The 12,993-nt window shown below is 32.8% G+C and overlaps 1 protein-coding gene across 2 annotated transcripts in view; it reads left to right on the top strand.

Moving 5' to 3' along the window:
* Positions 1–1,658: 1,658 nt before the first annotated feature.
* The window catches only part of LOC104244888 (beta-galactosidase 16-like), a 35,733-nt gene continuing 24,398 nt past the window's right edge, over positions 1,659–12,993 (top strand). For both annotated transcript variants that reach the window (XM_009800406.2, XM_009800408.2), the window contains exons 1-6: positions 1,659–2,139; positions 6,052–6,147; positions 6,363–6,475; positions 6,582–6,648; positions 8,830–8,922; positions 9,023–9,166. In XM_009800406.2, coding sequence (XP_009798708.1) covers positions 1,966–2,139; positions 6,052–6,147; positions 6,363–6,475; positions 6,582–6,648; positions 8,830–8,922; positions 9,023–9,166 — 687 coding nt within the window. In that variant the 5' untranslated portion in view covers positions 1,659–1,965. The remainder of the gene's footprint in view (positions 2,140–6,051; positions 6,148–6,362; positions 6,476–6,581; positions 6,649–8,829; positions 8,923–9,022; positions 9,167–12,993) is intronic.

Here is a 12,993-nt window from a genome sequence, read left to right as displayed (position 1 = left end):
TTCTCTAAGACTTCCGCTTAATCTCATATTCCGCTGTTATTTAACTATTTATTTCCTTGTTAATATAAGATGTAAAAAAAGGATTAAAACAGAAGAGCTAAAGATTTCTAAGTTCGTAGCTTGCCTAGCTTCCACCAGTAGGCGCCATCACGACTCCCGTAGGTGGGAAATCCGGGTCGTGACAGTAAATGCAGGACATTACATGAAGTTTGTTCTTCATACCAAGATACTAACATCTTATAAATTAAGTGACTCAACACGAATAAGACGTGTGATTTTTTTGAAGAGAAGATTCCAATAATATTGAAGACGGTGTTGCTTTCATAGCTCAATTGAAAGAACAATATATTGAAGAAGACAAAGCACATTTAGCTAAAGTTTCTTTGCAGAGACAATCTTGATCAACAGAATGATGAAATAGATATTCAAATAATTTGTTCAAGCGATAATTTGGCGGGATAATTCACTAAGGCATTGGCTGCCTCAACATTATAGATGTTGTCAAGCTTGGAATTCGTCGTCTTCAGATAATAAAGTGATGTTTTTATCAGGGGGAGACAAATACACGCTGTACTCTTTTTTCCTTGGCTAAGGTTTTATCCCACTGGGTTTTTCTTGCAAGATTTTTAATGAGGCAGCAAGTAGCGTATTACAAGATATGTGTACTCTTTTTCCTTCACTAAGATTTTTTTCCTACAAGGTTTTTTCTTAGTAAGGTTTTAACGAGGCACATTATCCATGGACATCCAAGGGGGAGTTTTTTGAAATAATTATTTATTGGTGGATGTCCATAACTCATAAAAGAGTAATACCCACTACTCTTCTCCATTATTTCCATAACTCCCACTACTCCAATATACTTATGGAGTTATGGTTGTAACTCTCATACCTCCGTAACCTCCCCAAGATCTTCCTCCATGATCTAAAATATTTAAAGTCATGTTTATGACATTCTTTTGTATACCTCTATGTAATACTATAAATAAAGGATAAAGTGATATTGTACACACTTGAATACATGAAAGAAATAAGAATTTCTTCTCTCTTGCTCTTTACATTCTTGTTTATTTTTTTGTTTTATATTATTACTTTGAGCTAAATTTCGTAACTTCAGTTTTTTGGATGGAGAGAGATTCACATTATGGAACAAAATAGAAAAAACTGTGTATGTCTCGCTCCATCTATTTGCAAAATTTTCCATGCCTTGACCCAGGAAAAAGTGTATCTGAAAATATAATTTTTTTTAGACAAAGTGGTTTACATAATTCAACAGAGAAAAGTAATTAAATTCTATTTTTCAAAAAAAAAAAACAGAAGGAAGATTAAAAAAAAGGGTATAAATGTTGTTTCCATGACGTTTGGAGTTGAGTCACGAAGATCTTTTCCTTGTTAACTCATCACACCAAAAACCCCGTCCAACTTATTTTATTTCACGCAAAATTACATCATATATTCTTTTGCCGTCCATTTCTCTTTCTTCTTTCATAGTCATCTCCCTCTTCTCCTTCCCTTCAATTTTTCTCCGCTTAATTAATATCTTTAGAAGAATTTAACTTCTTATTATAATCATAACATATAGAGTACTTACTAGTTCATTTATAATTTACGTTATTTTTAAAAAAACAATACATTTCTATATATTATGGCATGATCGAAATGGAAAGAGTATCACTTAGTTTATTTTTTCACAAAAATTATAAATAATTTCCTTTTTTAAGAGATATAAAGTACTAACAGACTAGTTCACCGTTTATTATGTCATACTTGAATACAAGATATCTTGCATCATTTACTTAATAAGAACATCTTCCTCCTATCTTGCCTTGTCAATAAAATCTGTCTCTCCATTTCTTTGTTCAATATCAGTCTTTGCTTCCAAGAATATATAGTAATTTCAATTTTTTACACAATAAATATTCTTCTTTGTGCGTATGTGTGTTTGCATGGTGGAAAAATAAGCGCGCGATGAGAATGCAGTGGCTATGGCGGAATTTGTTGGCAGCGGCAGTGTTGGTGATGGCAGGAGCGGTGGCTGCCGGCGGAGAAAATGTGAGTTATGACGGAAGGTCGTTAATAATAGATGGACAAAGGAAGATGTTGTTTTCTGGTTCTATTCATTATCCTCGAAGCACCCCTGATGTATGTCCATCTCTCTTTTTATTTTCGTCATATTACGAGCTCATGTACACTTGTGTATTTATCAGTATATATGCCCACACATGCATATTAAGAGTGGAGGTAGAATATTACGTGTAGCTTTTGTTTAAACTATGTATTTACGTTAGAAAATTCATTAAACATATATAAATATGTAATTTCGAACCTAATTATTAAAATAAACTATGAGTTAATAGCATACTCAAAAATCATAAACTTCACATTGTTGCTCTGATATTAAGATGTGCGTATACTTCTGTTTCTGTACATTTAGCTTAGGGCATATTTATATGTTTGCAATATAATGGTTGTAGGAATATGGGTGCACTCTCTGTGTGTTTGAGAGAGAGAGAATACTCTCATGTCTGTTTTTCACTTCTCATATTAGTAGTTTTTGTTGAATTTTTAATTTTTGGTATATGTATCACATATGATTTTCATACATTATTGCTCATATTCATGATACTAACCATTATTTTTCAATAAAAGAAGTAAAGTACTCATCTAATTTTGTTGACTCTTAGGGTGTGTTTGTACAACGGAAAATGTTTTTCAAGAAAATATTTTCTTGAAAAACAAGTAGTAATCTTATTTATTTTTTGGTGTTTGGTACGCAAATTAAGGAAAATGAGTTCTCAAGAGTATTCATAAATAATTTAGATATAATAAATATGAAGCCATAAACTTTCAAACCAAAAATCTTCCGAACCCACATTTTTCATAAACTTTCGAAACCGCGGAATTTCGAACCCGTAAACTTCATAATTTCTAAACTCGTAAACTTCCAAACACATAAACCTCCGAACTCATAACTTTGAAACTTGTAAAATTTGAACCTTTAAACTGATAAATAAAAAAACTAAAACTAAAAAATATATTAAAAAATAGTTTTTTTCGGGGAGGTGGGGGAGGGGGTGAGGGGCAGAAAAACAAAAAAAAAATAGAAATTTGAAATTACAAAAAAAAGTAAATTTTTTTTTTGTGCTGGGGGGCAATTGGGATGGGGTTGGGGTGGGGGTAGGTGGTGCAGAAAAACCAAAAAACAGAAATTTGAAATTGCAAAAAAAATAATAAGGTAAAAAAAAATATTTTTTGCGGGAGGGGGTGGGGTGGGGTGGGGTGGGGTGGGTGGAGGAGTATTAAGGTGGGTGGTAACGGAAAAAATTAAACTTTGAAAAAAAAAAAGAAGCCTTTTTTAGAGAGAGGGTGTGAGGTGGGTTGGTGACGGTGGGGAAGATTGAGAAGGAGTTTTGAAAAATATTTTTCACTCTCTTGATAAGGAAAATATTTTCGTCTGATTGGAGGAAAATGAGTTCATACGGAAAATGTTTTCCAAAACATTTAAGCCAACAAAATATGAAAAAATTAGAAAATATTTTTCGAGAAATATTTTCCTTCGTACCAAACACACCCTTAATTACAAAAGATCGTAAGTCCAATCTAAGATAGAGGTTTCAAAGTTCTACATGCATTTAGTTTAGTTATAGGACTAACAGTGTAAAAGAAATTTAGACAATGAAGATTTACCTGTCACTGTAACTTAACTTTGACTTGATGGTGTAAAAAACTTTACTTAACCTGATGGTGTAAAAAATTGTAAGTTAACATATCAAGCTTGCTATGAAGATTTACCTGTTATTGTAATTTAACTTGACTTGATGGCGTAAAAAATTTATACGCAAATAATACATTATATCATATCATACTATATTATAAATATGATGACCCTAAGTTAAAGTTGAAAGACTAAAATGACCATATATAGCTGAATGGCTATTTTGCCTTTCAATTGAACATTACTTCTATAATATTGATATACAAAATTGTAAAACTACTTCATAATAAATACAGACACTATCAAGAATCATAAAAATAATGGAATTAGAACAACATGTTAAGTGAATCTATATTAAAGTGCCAAAAAAGAGTCATTAATATAATTATCTCATTAAGTTCTTGGCCGCAAAACGATTTCAAGTGTCCCTTTAGCTTGTGGGAGTATGTCCTCAAAATGGATTTCTTATAATGAATATTATGATTCGAGTTTTGAAAATAGTAGTGAGTTTTAATTTATTTGAATACTTTAGTATGCATTTATATTATTAAATATGCTCATTTTAGTTCAACAAATATTGGGCATGTTATGATGCTCTACAAAATAGTTCATATTCATTTTGACCTTTTCTATCAATTAATTTAAAAATCACTACTCAAAAATTTAAAATTTTATATGTACTTTTAAATTCATTGTTTTAGCATGCAATTTTGCTATTACTTCTTCCATTGTCAAGTTAGCCCAACAAGATCAATATTCAACATTTAAAAATTTTGTATGCTGTTAGTTAAGTTTTATTTGATAACTCAAATATATTTTTTTATGTGAATTAAATATTATGCGCTTATTGATAAAAAATACACGCATAACACGCGTGGCCGAAAATGAGTAGAACTTAAACTCATTAATTATAACGTTCATTGGATTAACAATAGGAAAAAAGTACAATATGTGTAAAAGCGTAGAAAAAGGGATAAGGTAGAACTCGCTAGTCGCTAGCATTTCTTCTAAGAGATCTTTAGATTCTTGGAAGAATTCATTTGTCAATGTAATAGTAAATATCATAGGGATTCTTTGAAAGAGACTCAACCGATTACTATTTTTGAAACTTTGGTTGTGACATTTGAATTCCAAAGGCTTTGGTGTTATCTCCAAGGAAAACATTAAAGGACATCGTATTCTAGAACTTGTTAAATTATTTAACAGCTTATAAGTAGAGAAAATAATTAAATTAAAAAGGATTTAAAGAAAAATTTGTAAGATTAAATAGATTTGATTATTACCTAGTCTCTTAAATTAGCCAATAACATCATTAACTACCATAGAAATGATCTAATTTAGAATACCAGGATGGAACGAACTAGTAATTTCAATCTAAAATGTAACATCAACTATTTGATCTTTCAGAGTGTAACTTACATTTAGAAACTAATTATTTGAAGTGTACTTCTAAGAATATATAGAAATCAAGATGACTAAAAGATTAATAGAGAAAGGTCTGAAGGAAACGGAGCAAGGAAAAGCACGAAAATAAAAGAACTTTGTCAATGCAAAAAGCCAAAACTACTATCGTAGGATGATATAATTGCCCCTTTCCCTACTAACAACCATAATTTTTCCTAGCAAGATTTTCATGTATATAACCATCGCCGCCAATATTGTTATTTCCTTTTCCTCTTTTGTTTGTTTGGTTGCTGGATTTGTCACTTTTATTAAAAAAAAAAAAAAATCCAAAGAAAAAGAATTGTCCAACAACCGTCCACGAGCTAACGATCTTTAATTAGCCCTTTTTTAAAAGTTTATTACTTAAATGGTTATTAAATTATTGAATATAGAGGAACATCGTCATTTTTTTTTCTTTTATATAAAAATTTGAAATAACCGGATCTGGATATATTTATTACTTTTCGGCTTGAGTGACTATTGAGTAAAACAATAAAAGATAAGTAATTTTATCACAAAATATATTTTCAATAGCTTCGTTTAAGCAATGACCCTCGTTTTAAACTTCATTTTTGGATTTAACTTATATGATGCGATTTTGAAAGAGGGGTAACTAATAATTTATTTCATATGATGAAAGTTATACATATCTTTCGTGAGAGGATCGATTTCTATTATTTCTATCAAACTTAGAAGGGAATTAATGATTTTACTCATTGTATGAGGAATTCTTTTTATATAATTAGTTTTACTTTTAACTTCATATTACTTGCTCCTGCATGAACTTTCAATTTGTATGACGTTCGAAAAAGAACCTATACCATGAGTAACATAAAGTTTGGACCAGGGTGCAAAATGTGATCGATCACTCTATTTTTGCTTGTTCTTTATGATAGATGTGGCCATCTCTAATATCAAAAGCAAAACAAGGTGGAATAGATGTGATTGAGACCTATGTTTTTTGGAATCTTCATGAGCCTCGTCCTGGACAGGTATTTTATTGAATACACTATCTTATCTCCCAATTTTAGTGCTTTTTTTTTTCTTCTCAAATGAAGTTTATTTATATTCCTAAACTGAAAATAATAGGGAGCATATTTATTCAAAATTTTCTTGAAAAATAACTTTGGTCATATACCAAAATACCCTTGAATTCAGAGTAGAGTTTTTCTCGTATACTGATTTCTTATTTCCAATGTGATGTCAGTATGATTTTAGTGGAAGACGTGACATAGTAGTATTCATCAAGCAAATTCAAGCACAAGGTCTATACGCTTGCCTTCGTATTGGGCCCTATATTGAGGGTGAATGGACATATGGGTAAACTAATAAATAATATTTAATTTGAGTCAAATTTGACTATAATTTCTTTTTCACCCCTAAGGGTGTTTACAATTATGTTTTGATCCCTTGTTGAATTTTACAGGGGTTTCCCGTTTTGGTTACATGATGTCCCTGGCATTATTTATCGATCTGACAACGAACCGTTTAAGGTAATATATCACCCATTTTTCTTCTGATAAAAGTTTTGATTTGTATCGAATATATCTTTACACCTCTAAAATGCAGAATAATAATTTTATCTGTTGGCGCTTCGCGCGGAAAAATCTCTCTATAGAATAATATTTTAATATTAATATTTTAATATTCGAATATTAAAAATAATAGAAGTAGGTTATATGTTTATTGTTTACCTTTTTGTTCTTTTATATCATGTTGGGTTTCACAAAAGAAAGGAGAAAGATAAATGAGCTATTCATAATTTACTCTTTTAGTTGCTTGACACGGGTACATACTTTTTTATCTTTATCTTTTGATGTGATATAGTAAATTAAAGTGAATAGGCATTTCTTTTCTATCCATGAATATAGACATGTTATTATGACATACGTGTAAAATTCACGAATATATACAAATTTTTGTGGAGGAGATACCATTATCACTGCATATTTACCGTCTGTCGTTATCGCAATCATTTCAGATCGCAACAATTTTTTGTTTGTTTGAGATCTCTCCTCATGTATAAATTAACAATGAGAAATCTTTTACATAGCATATATAAATTAAATTATCATCTTAAAAGTGAAAGAAAAAACTTAAAATACAGTAGTATTAATTTAATCCAAATTTAACTTTTCCTTCATTTTATTATCAGAAAGAAATTACGACTTATTTCCTCCTACTATGCCAAAGCGAATTCTTCTAGCTTTCACAAAGTCTATACCTTATCTGTCCTGAACTTTGAAATTAAAACATCTTATCATCTTATCAAGAAAGTCCACCTGACACCTCTATGATTTCAACCTATCTAACTTCTAATAATATCACCCTCTTTTGATTCCTTTTCATTCATCTAATTATCTCTTTGACAAAGTATTTATTGATAGTCTGGCTAGGTTTCTACACTATCTTGGGCAAAAGTTACATTAACTTGCAAATTAATGAGTCAAAGATTAGGAAACTCATAACTCATAAGCATCACATTTGTATGACCGGAAACTCCAGGAATTATAGAACCACATAAGAAAAGAAGAAGAGAGAATAACCTTATAATTTATATATATATACCCCTGCAAGTTCGACTAAAAAAAATTCCCAAAAGAGAAGTCTAATCTCTTGCCCTCTAAAGACAAAATGTTATGGAAAAATGAGATCAAACACGAATCTTCTTAAGAATCAACACTTCCCTTCTTCCCTTAACATTAGAATTAAAAGCACTTTCAGATTTTTATCTTCCTCTGTTAGCCATTGCCTTTTTCTTTTTCTTTCAATTTTCTTATATATGAAAATAATCACCAATTTCCAACCGTTGTTTTAATCTATATAACTTTCCAACTGTGTCAACTCCTGCAAATTTTCTTTTAACATATTTCTTGTGCAAGAACCAAAATCTTTTGTTCCTTGATCCTCTCTTAAGTACCTTCGACGACTCTGACACAAAGTTGAGGAAAACAATAAAAAGGAAAAAATAGAAATTTAAAAGTAGATATTTGAAAATCAAACACCATACGTACATGACAGTTGGAAATAAAAATAGAAATTTAATTAATGGATATTGAAAATTAAATATCACATATACATGAAGCTTCAACCGTACCATTAGTTTCTTCTCTGCCGAAACTTCCTCACTGATGGTTGACTTCCTCTACTCCGCTAGTTTATTATCTTTTGTAAAGTAAATGATTGGCTCATCAAAAAAAAATTAATTGATGAGGAAAGTAGATAATTATACCCTTAAGAGAGTCTTTGTCGGAAGAATTGTACATTCATCACAAGAAAATAACCTTCGTCAGAAGAAAAGGTGGAAAGGTTAAAATGAATTTCTTTTTCATTCCTTATTTATTATTCAGAATATTACAGGGAAATTTTTGAAGAGTGGAAGGTTGCAATGATTCGGGTAAAAAGAAAAGGATGTAACGGTTAAAATTTGAAAGTAATGGTTTTTGTTTCCGTATTTCTGGAATTTAATAATAGACTACTATACTAAATTGAGTGAGAAAAAAATCTAAAAATTGACAAAATAAATAAATCATTTCCTTGTCTATGAGATATGCTACATCATCTCTTAAGGTCCCTCAAATCTCAATTATAGATATATATAAATTAGACCACTTTGATATATTGTTTGAATTGGTAGGAACATTAACTTAATAATATTCTCTTTTACATGACAGTTATACATGCAAAACTTTACCACAAAAATAGTGAGCTTGATGAAGTCGGAAGGGTTATATGCCTCACAAGGAGGTCCAATCATACTCTCACAGGTTAAATATCCATAACATTCTGATGAGCCATCCCATGATATTTTTTCTCTCTATATATATATACATAAATACATGTGTCAACATTTTAAAATACATGTAGATTGAGAACGAATATCAAAATATAGAAAAAGCATTCAGAGAAGATGGCCCCCTTTATGTTCGTTGGGCAGCAAAGATGGCTGTGGAACTTCAGACTGGTGTGCCATGGGTCATGTGTAAACAAGATGATGCTCCTCATCCTATTGTAAGTGTAAATACATCAAATAATCAATATATTTTAACGCATGCATAGAAATTAGAGGATGTTTGGCTAAGCTTATAAAAGCTGGTCAAACTAGGTTACAAGCATTTTTTTGGTTTATCTACGCGTTTGGTAAAGTTAAAATTGCTTATAAGCCAGGTGCTTATAAGTTAAAAATAAGCCAAAAGTCATAGGCTGATCACCCCCAGCTTATGAATTTTTAGCTTATAAGCTCTTTAAGTTTGACCAAGATTTTTACTATTTTATCCTTAAAATATTTCTTTTTAGAACAAAATTCCTACACCGATACTCACTGCCTCAAGTATTTTTTCAACCTAACCTCCCCCCTCCCCCCCCCCGCCTCTTCAAGTTTGCAATTCTCATTGACTGTTAAGATAAGCAAATTCCCTATTCATTTGCATATTTGTATTTATGTGATTGTGTATTAATCTTTGAACTGTATATAATAAATAAGGACATATCAAAATTTTGGTGTATTGCTTTCTAAGTATTGTCGTGATAAAGACAGTATTTATTTCTCTTCAGTGTTTGTTTCTCGGGTTAAGACAGTAGGAGGCGACTCTGAGCATTTTCTGGTTGAAATGGGGTTACACCAAAGCTCTACGCTCAGTCCGTTCTTATTCGCCCTGTTGATGGATGCATTAACAAACCATATTCAAGGGGAGGTGCCATGGCGCATGCTATTTGCCGATGACATATTTCTGATTGATGAGTCACGAGCCGGTGTTAACGAGAGACTAGAAGTTTGGAGACAGACTCTTGAGTCTAAAGGTTTCAAGCTGAGCAGAACAAAGACGGAATACCTGGAGTGTAAGTTAAACACTAAGCCGGGGAAAGTGGGCGTGGATGTGAGGCTTGAATCACAGGTTATCCCAAGTAGAGGCAACTTCAAGTACCTTGGTTCGGTTATCCACGGGGGATGGGAGATCGATGAGGATGTCGCACACCGTATTGGGGTAGGATGGAAGAAGTGGAGGTTAGCATCCGCACAAGAGAGTGCCAACGATACTCAAAGGTAAGTTCTATAAAGCGGTGGTTAGACCAGCCATGATGTATGGGGCTGAGTGTTGACCTGTTAAGAACTCACATATCCAAAAGATGAAAGTAGCAGAAATGAGGATGTTGAGGTGGATGTGCGGGCACACTAGAATGGACAAGATTATAAATGATGATATTCGGGAGAAGGTGCACGTGGCTCCCATTGATGACAAGATGCGGGAAGCGAGGCTCAGATGGTTCGGACATGTATAGAGGAGAAGCCCAGATGCTCCAGTAAGGAGGTGTGAGCAACTGATTGTGGAGGGCACGAAAAGAGGTAGAGGGCGCCTACGAAGTATTGGGGAGAGGTGATCAGGAAGGATATGGTGAGGCTTCAGATTTTCGAGGACATGACACTTGATAGGAAGTTATAGAGGTCAAGTATTACGGTTGTAGGCTAGGAGGTAGCTGAGTCTTGCATTACCTTGTAGTGTTGTGAGCCTGTTCTGGTAGGGTTTTTGTCTGAAATAGCTAGGGGTATTGTCGTGTCTTACAATTTGGTTTTTCGGTGTAGGACCTATTTACTAGCCATTATTTTTGTTTTGCATTTTTCCTTCTGCATTTTATGTTCCTATTTTTCCTATGATCTCTGTGGTGAAACTAATATTCTCTCTTTTTTTTATTTTTATTATTATCTTGAGCGAGGGTCTTCCGAAAACATCCTCTCTACTCCTTTGGGGTAGGGGTAAGGTCTGTGTACATGCTACCCTCTCCAGACCCCACTTGTGGGATTTTACTGGGTTGTTGTTGTTGTATATTTATTTTTTATTGAGAAAATTTTGTCAATTTATTAATTATTATAACTTATGATTATATGCTTATCATAAAATAAATTATATTGATGTTTTATACTTCAATACCACATAGAGGGGAGGGGTATGATTTGGTGGTGTCCAATTTTTTATTTAACCTGATTATAGAAGGACCTAGTTCTTCTATGTGTTTCAACTACTACTGTTGCAGAATAATAAGTACAGAAATTAAAGAACACAGAGATTTTACGTGGAAAAAATATGGCTCAAAAGGTGAAAAAAACCACGACCTACTTTCCAGTAGGATTTTTCCAAACTCTCCACTAAAATAACCGAGCCAAAAACTCTTTTGTAAACCTAGGATTAACTCTAATCCCGTTGTAGAACACAGCCTCAATTGTTGCGACAACTTCAAGTTAACTCTAACCTGAAAACTCTAAGTACTTAATACAATTGCTTCTAGATAAAGCTGAAAGGTACAATATGAAAACACCTACTACAATTGAACTAGAATAAAAGATAGACACTTGGAACTGGTTCTTCTATCTGGTTCAACTAGCTTCAGGATTGTACGCTTGAAACACACATAAATTGCTTGCAAAATTGCCTTGCTATTTTACTCTCAATTCACATTTAACTTCTGCTTATGTGCGTTACCTGTAAAAGAGAACAACACTGATATTTAAGGAGTTAGTAAATAGATATTGACTAGAATACTGATGCTACTCTTCCTTGGTGGAGGAGTTCTAGTTGATCTCAAACACTAACTCTATCCATCTCTTAAACCGTGTTCTCTTTGAGTAAGGAGTCTTTCTCCTTATCTAATATGCAACCTTTTCGATCTGGATCAGGAGATATCACTTCTGGTAAGTAAGGTTTATCTCCTTCACGTGCATCTCACATGCTTGAGTTGACCATATCTGTGCTTCACTAGGATGGATCTGGTCCATGTCTGAGTTCCTTTTTCAGTCTTTAAAACTCACCTTTACTTGGGAAACAAATTCCCCCTTTTTGATGATGACAAACTCTGTGCTTTTCACTCACTTAAGCCCTGTCAAAACTCATCTTATTCATCAATGAAAAGTTAGAATTTTTTTACTTATCTTCAAGGACCAAGTTCATTAGGTTATAAACATCACTTATTTAGAATATAAAGCACAATATCTCTTCCCCCTTTTGGCATCATCGAAAAGTTGCATAAACACAGTGTGATTCCCAGAACTTTAACAATTACTCATGGCCACTGGGGCAACTGCAAGTGCAATCATGGATTAATCATCAGTAATCAACCAAACATATTAAAACTATCAAGGAAATATAAACAGTCAACAAGAGCAAAAATAGCAAACTTTATTGATAGAGAATATGATTCTGCCACAATCCACAAAAAGAAACAAAAACAGTCAAAATATGAGCAAAACAAGAAAAATCCTTAATCTGAGTCACTGAAAGGTCTAGATAAGGTTTAGGAACTGAAGGCTAAAGAACTTAAGGCTTTAAAGAACTAGAGGGTTGGGTTTTGTCTTGGAGAAGGTGCAGCATGTCTTGAAGAATTCCATCATTCTTCTCTTTTTCCTTTGTGAGCTCAGTTTTGAGAGCATCTCTCTCAGATTCAACCTCTGCTAAATGAGCCTTCAGCCTAATTATCTCAGCATCCTTTGTCTCACTCTCCTGCACAAGAGCTCTGACTTTGCTATTGATAGGTATCTTTTTAGATGAACCAGGTTCATTGGGAATGGCATTGACCTCATAGTCACAAGCAATCAAAGTGTTTATTCCAAAATGGTCTTTGCTTGTGACAATTTCTCACTTCTTCAGTGGCACATTGCAACGATTAAGAACAGTAGTCAGAATAAATACATAAGGAGTGGCATGGGACTTGGAGCCATTGATAACCCTATCCAGCAGCTTGATAATAAATGCAGGCCAGTTGTTTTGCCTTCCACTTTCAAGACACTCCATCAAAACCAAGTCTATGTAGTTAGTAATGTGCCTTCTTTCCTGCCTAGGCAGCAAACA

Source organism: Nicotiana sylvestris, chromosome 4 (assembly GCF_000393655.2).
Source record: "Nicotiana sylvestris chromosome 4, ASM39365v2, whole genome shotgun sequence".
In the NCBI taxonomy this organism is placed as follows: Eukaryota; Viridiplantae; Streptophyta; class Magnoliopsida; order Solanales; family Solanaceae; genus Nicotiana; species Nicotiana sylvestris.
This window is presented reverse-complemented; position numbering and strand designations above follow the sequence as displayed.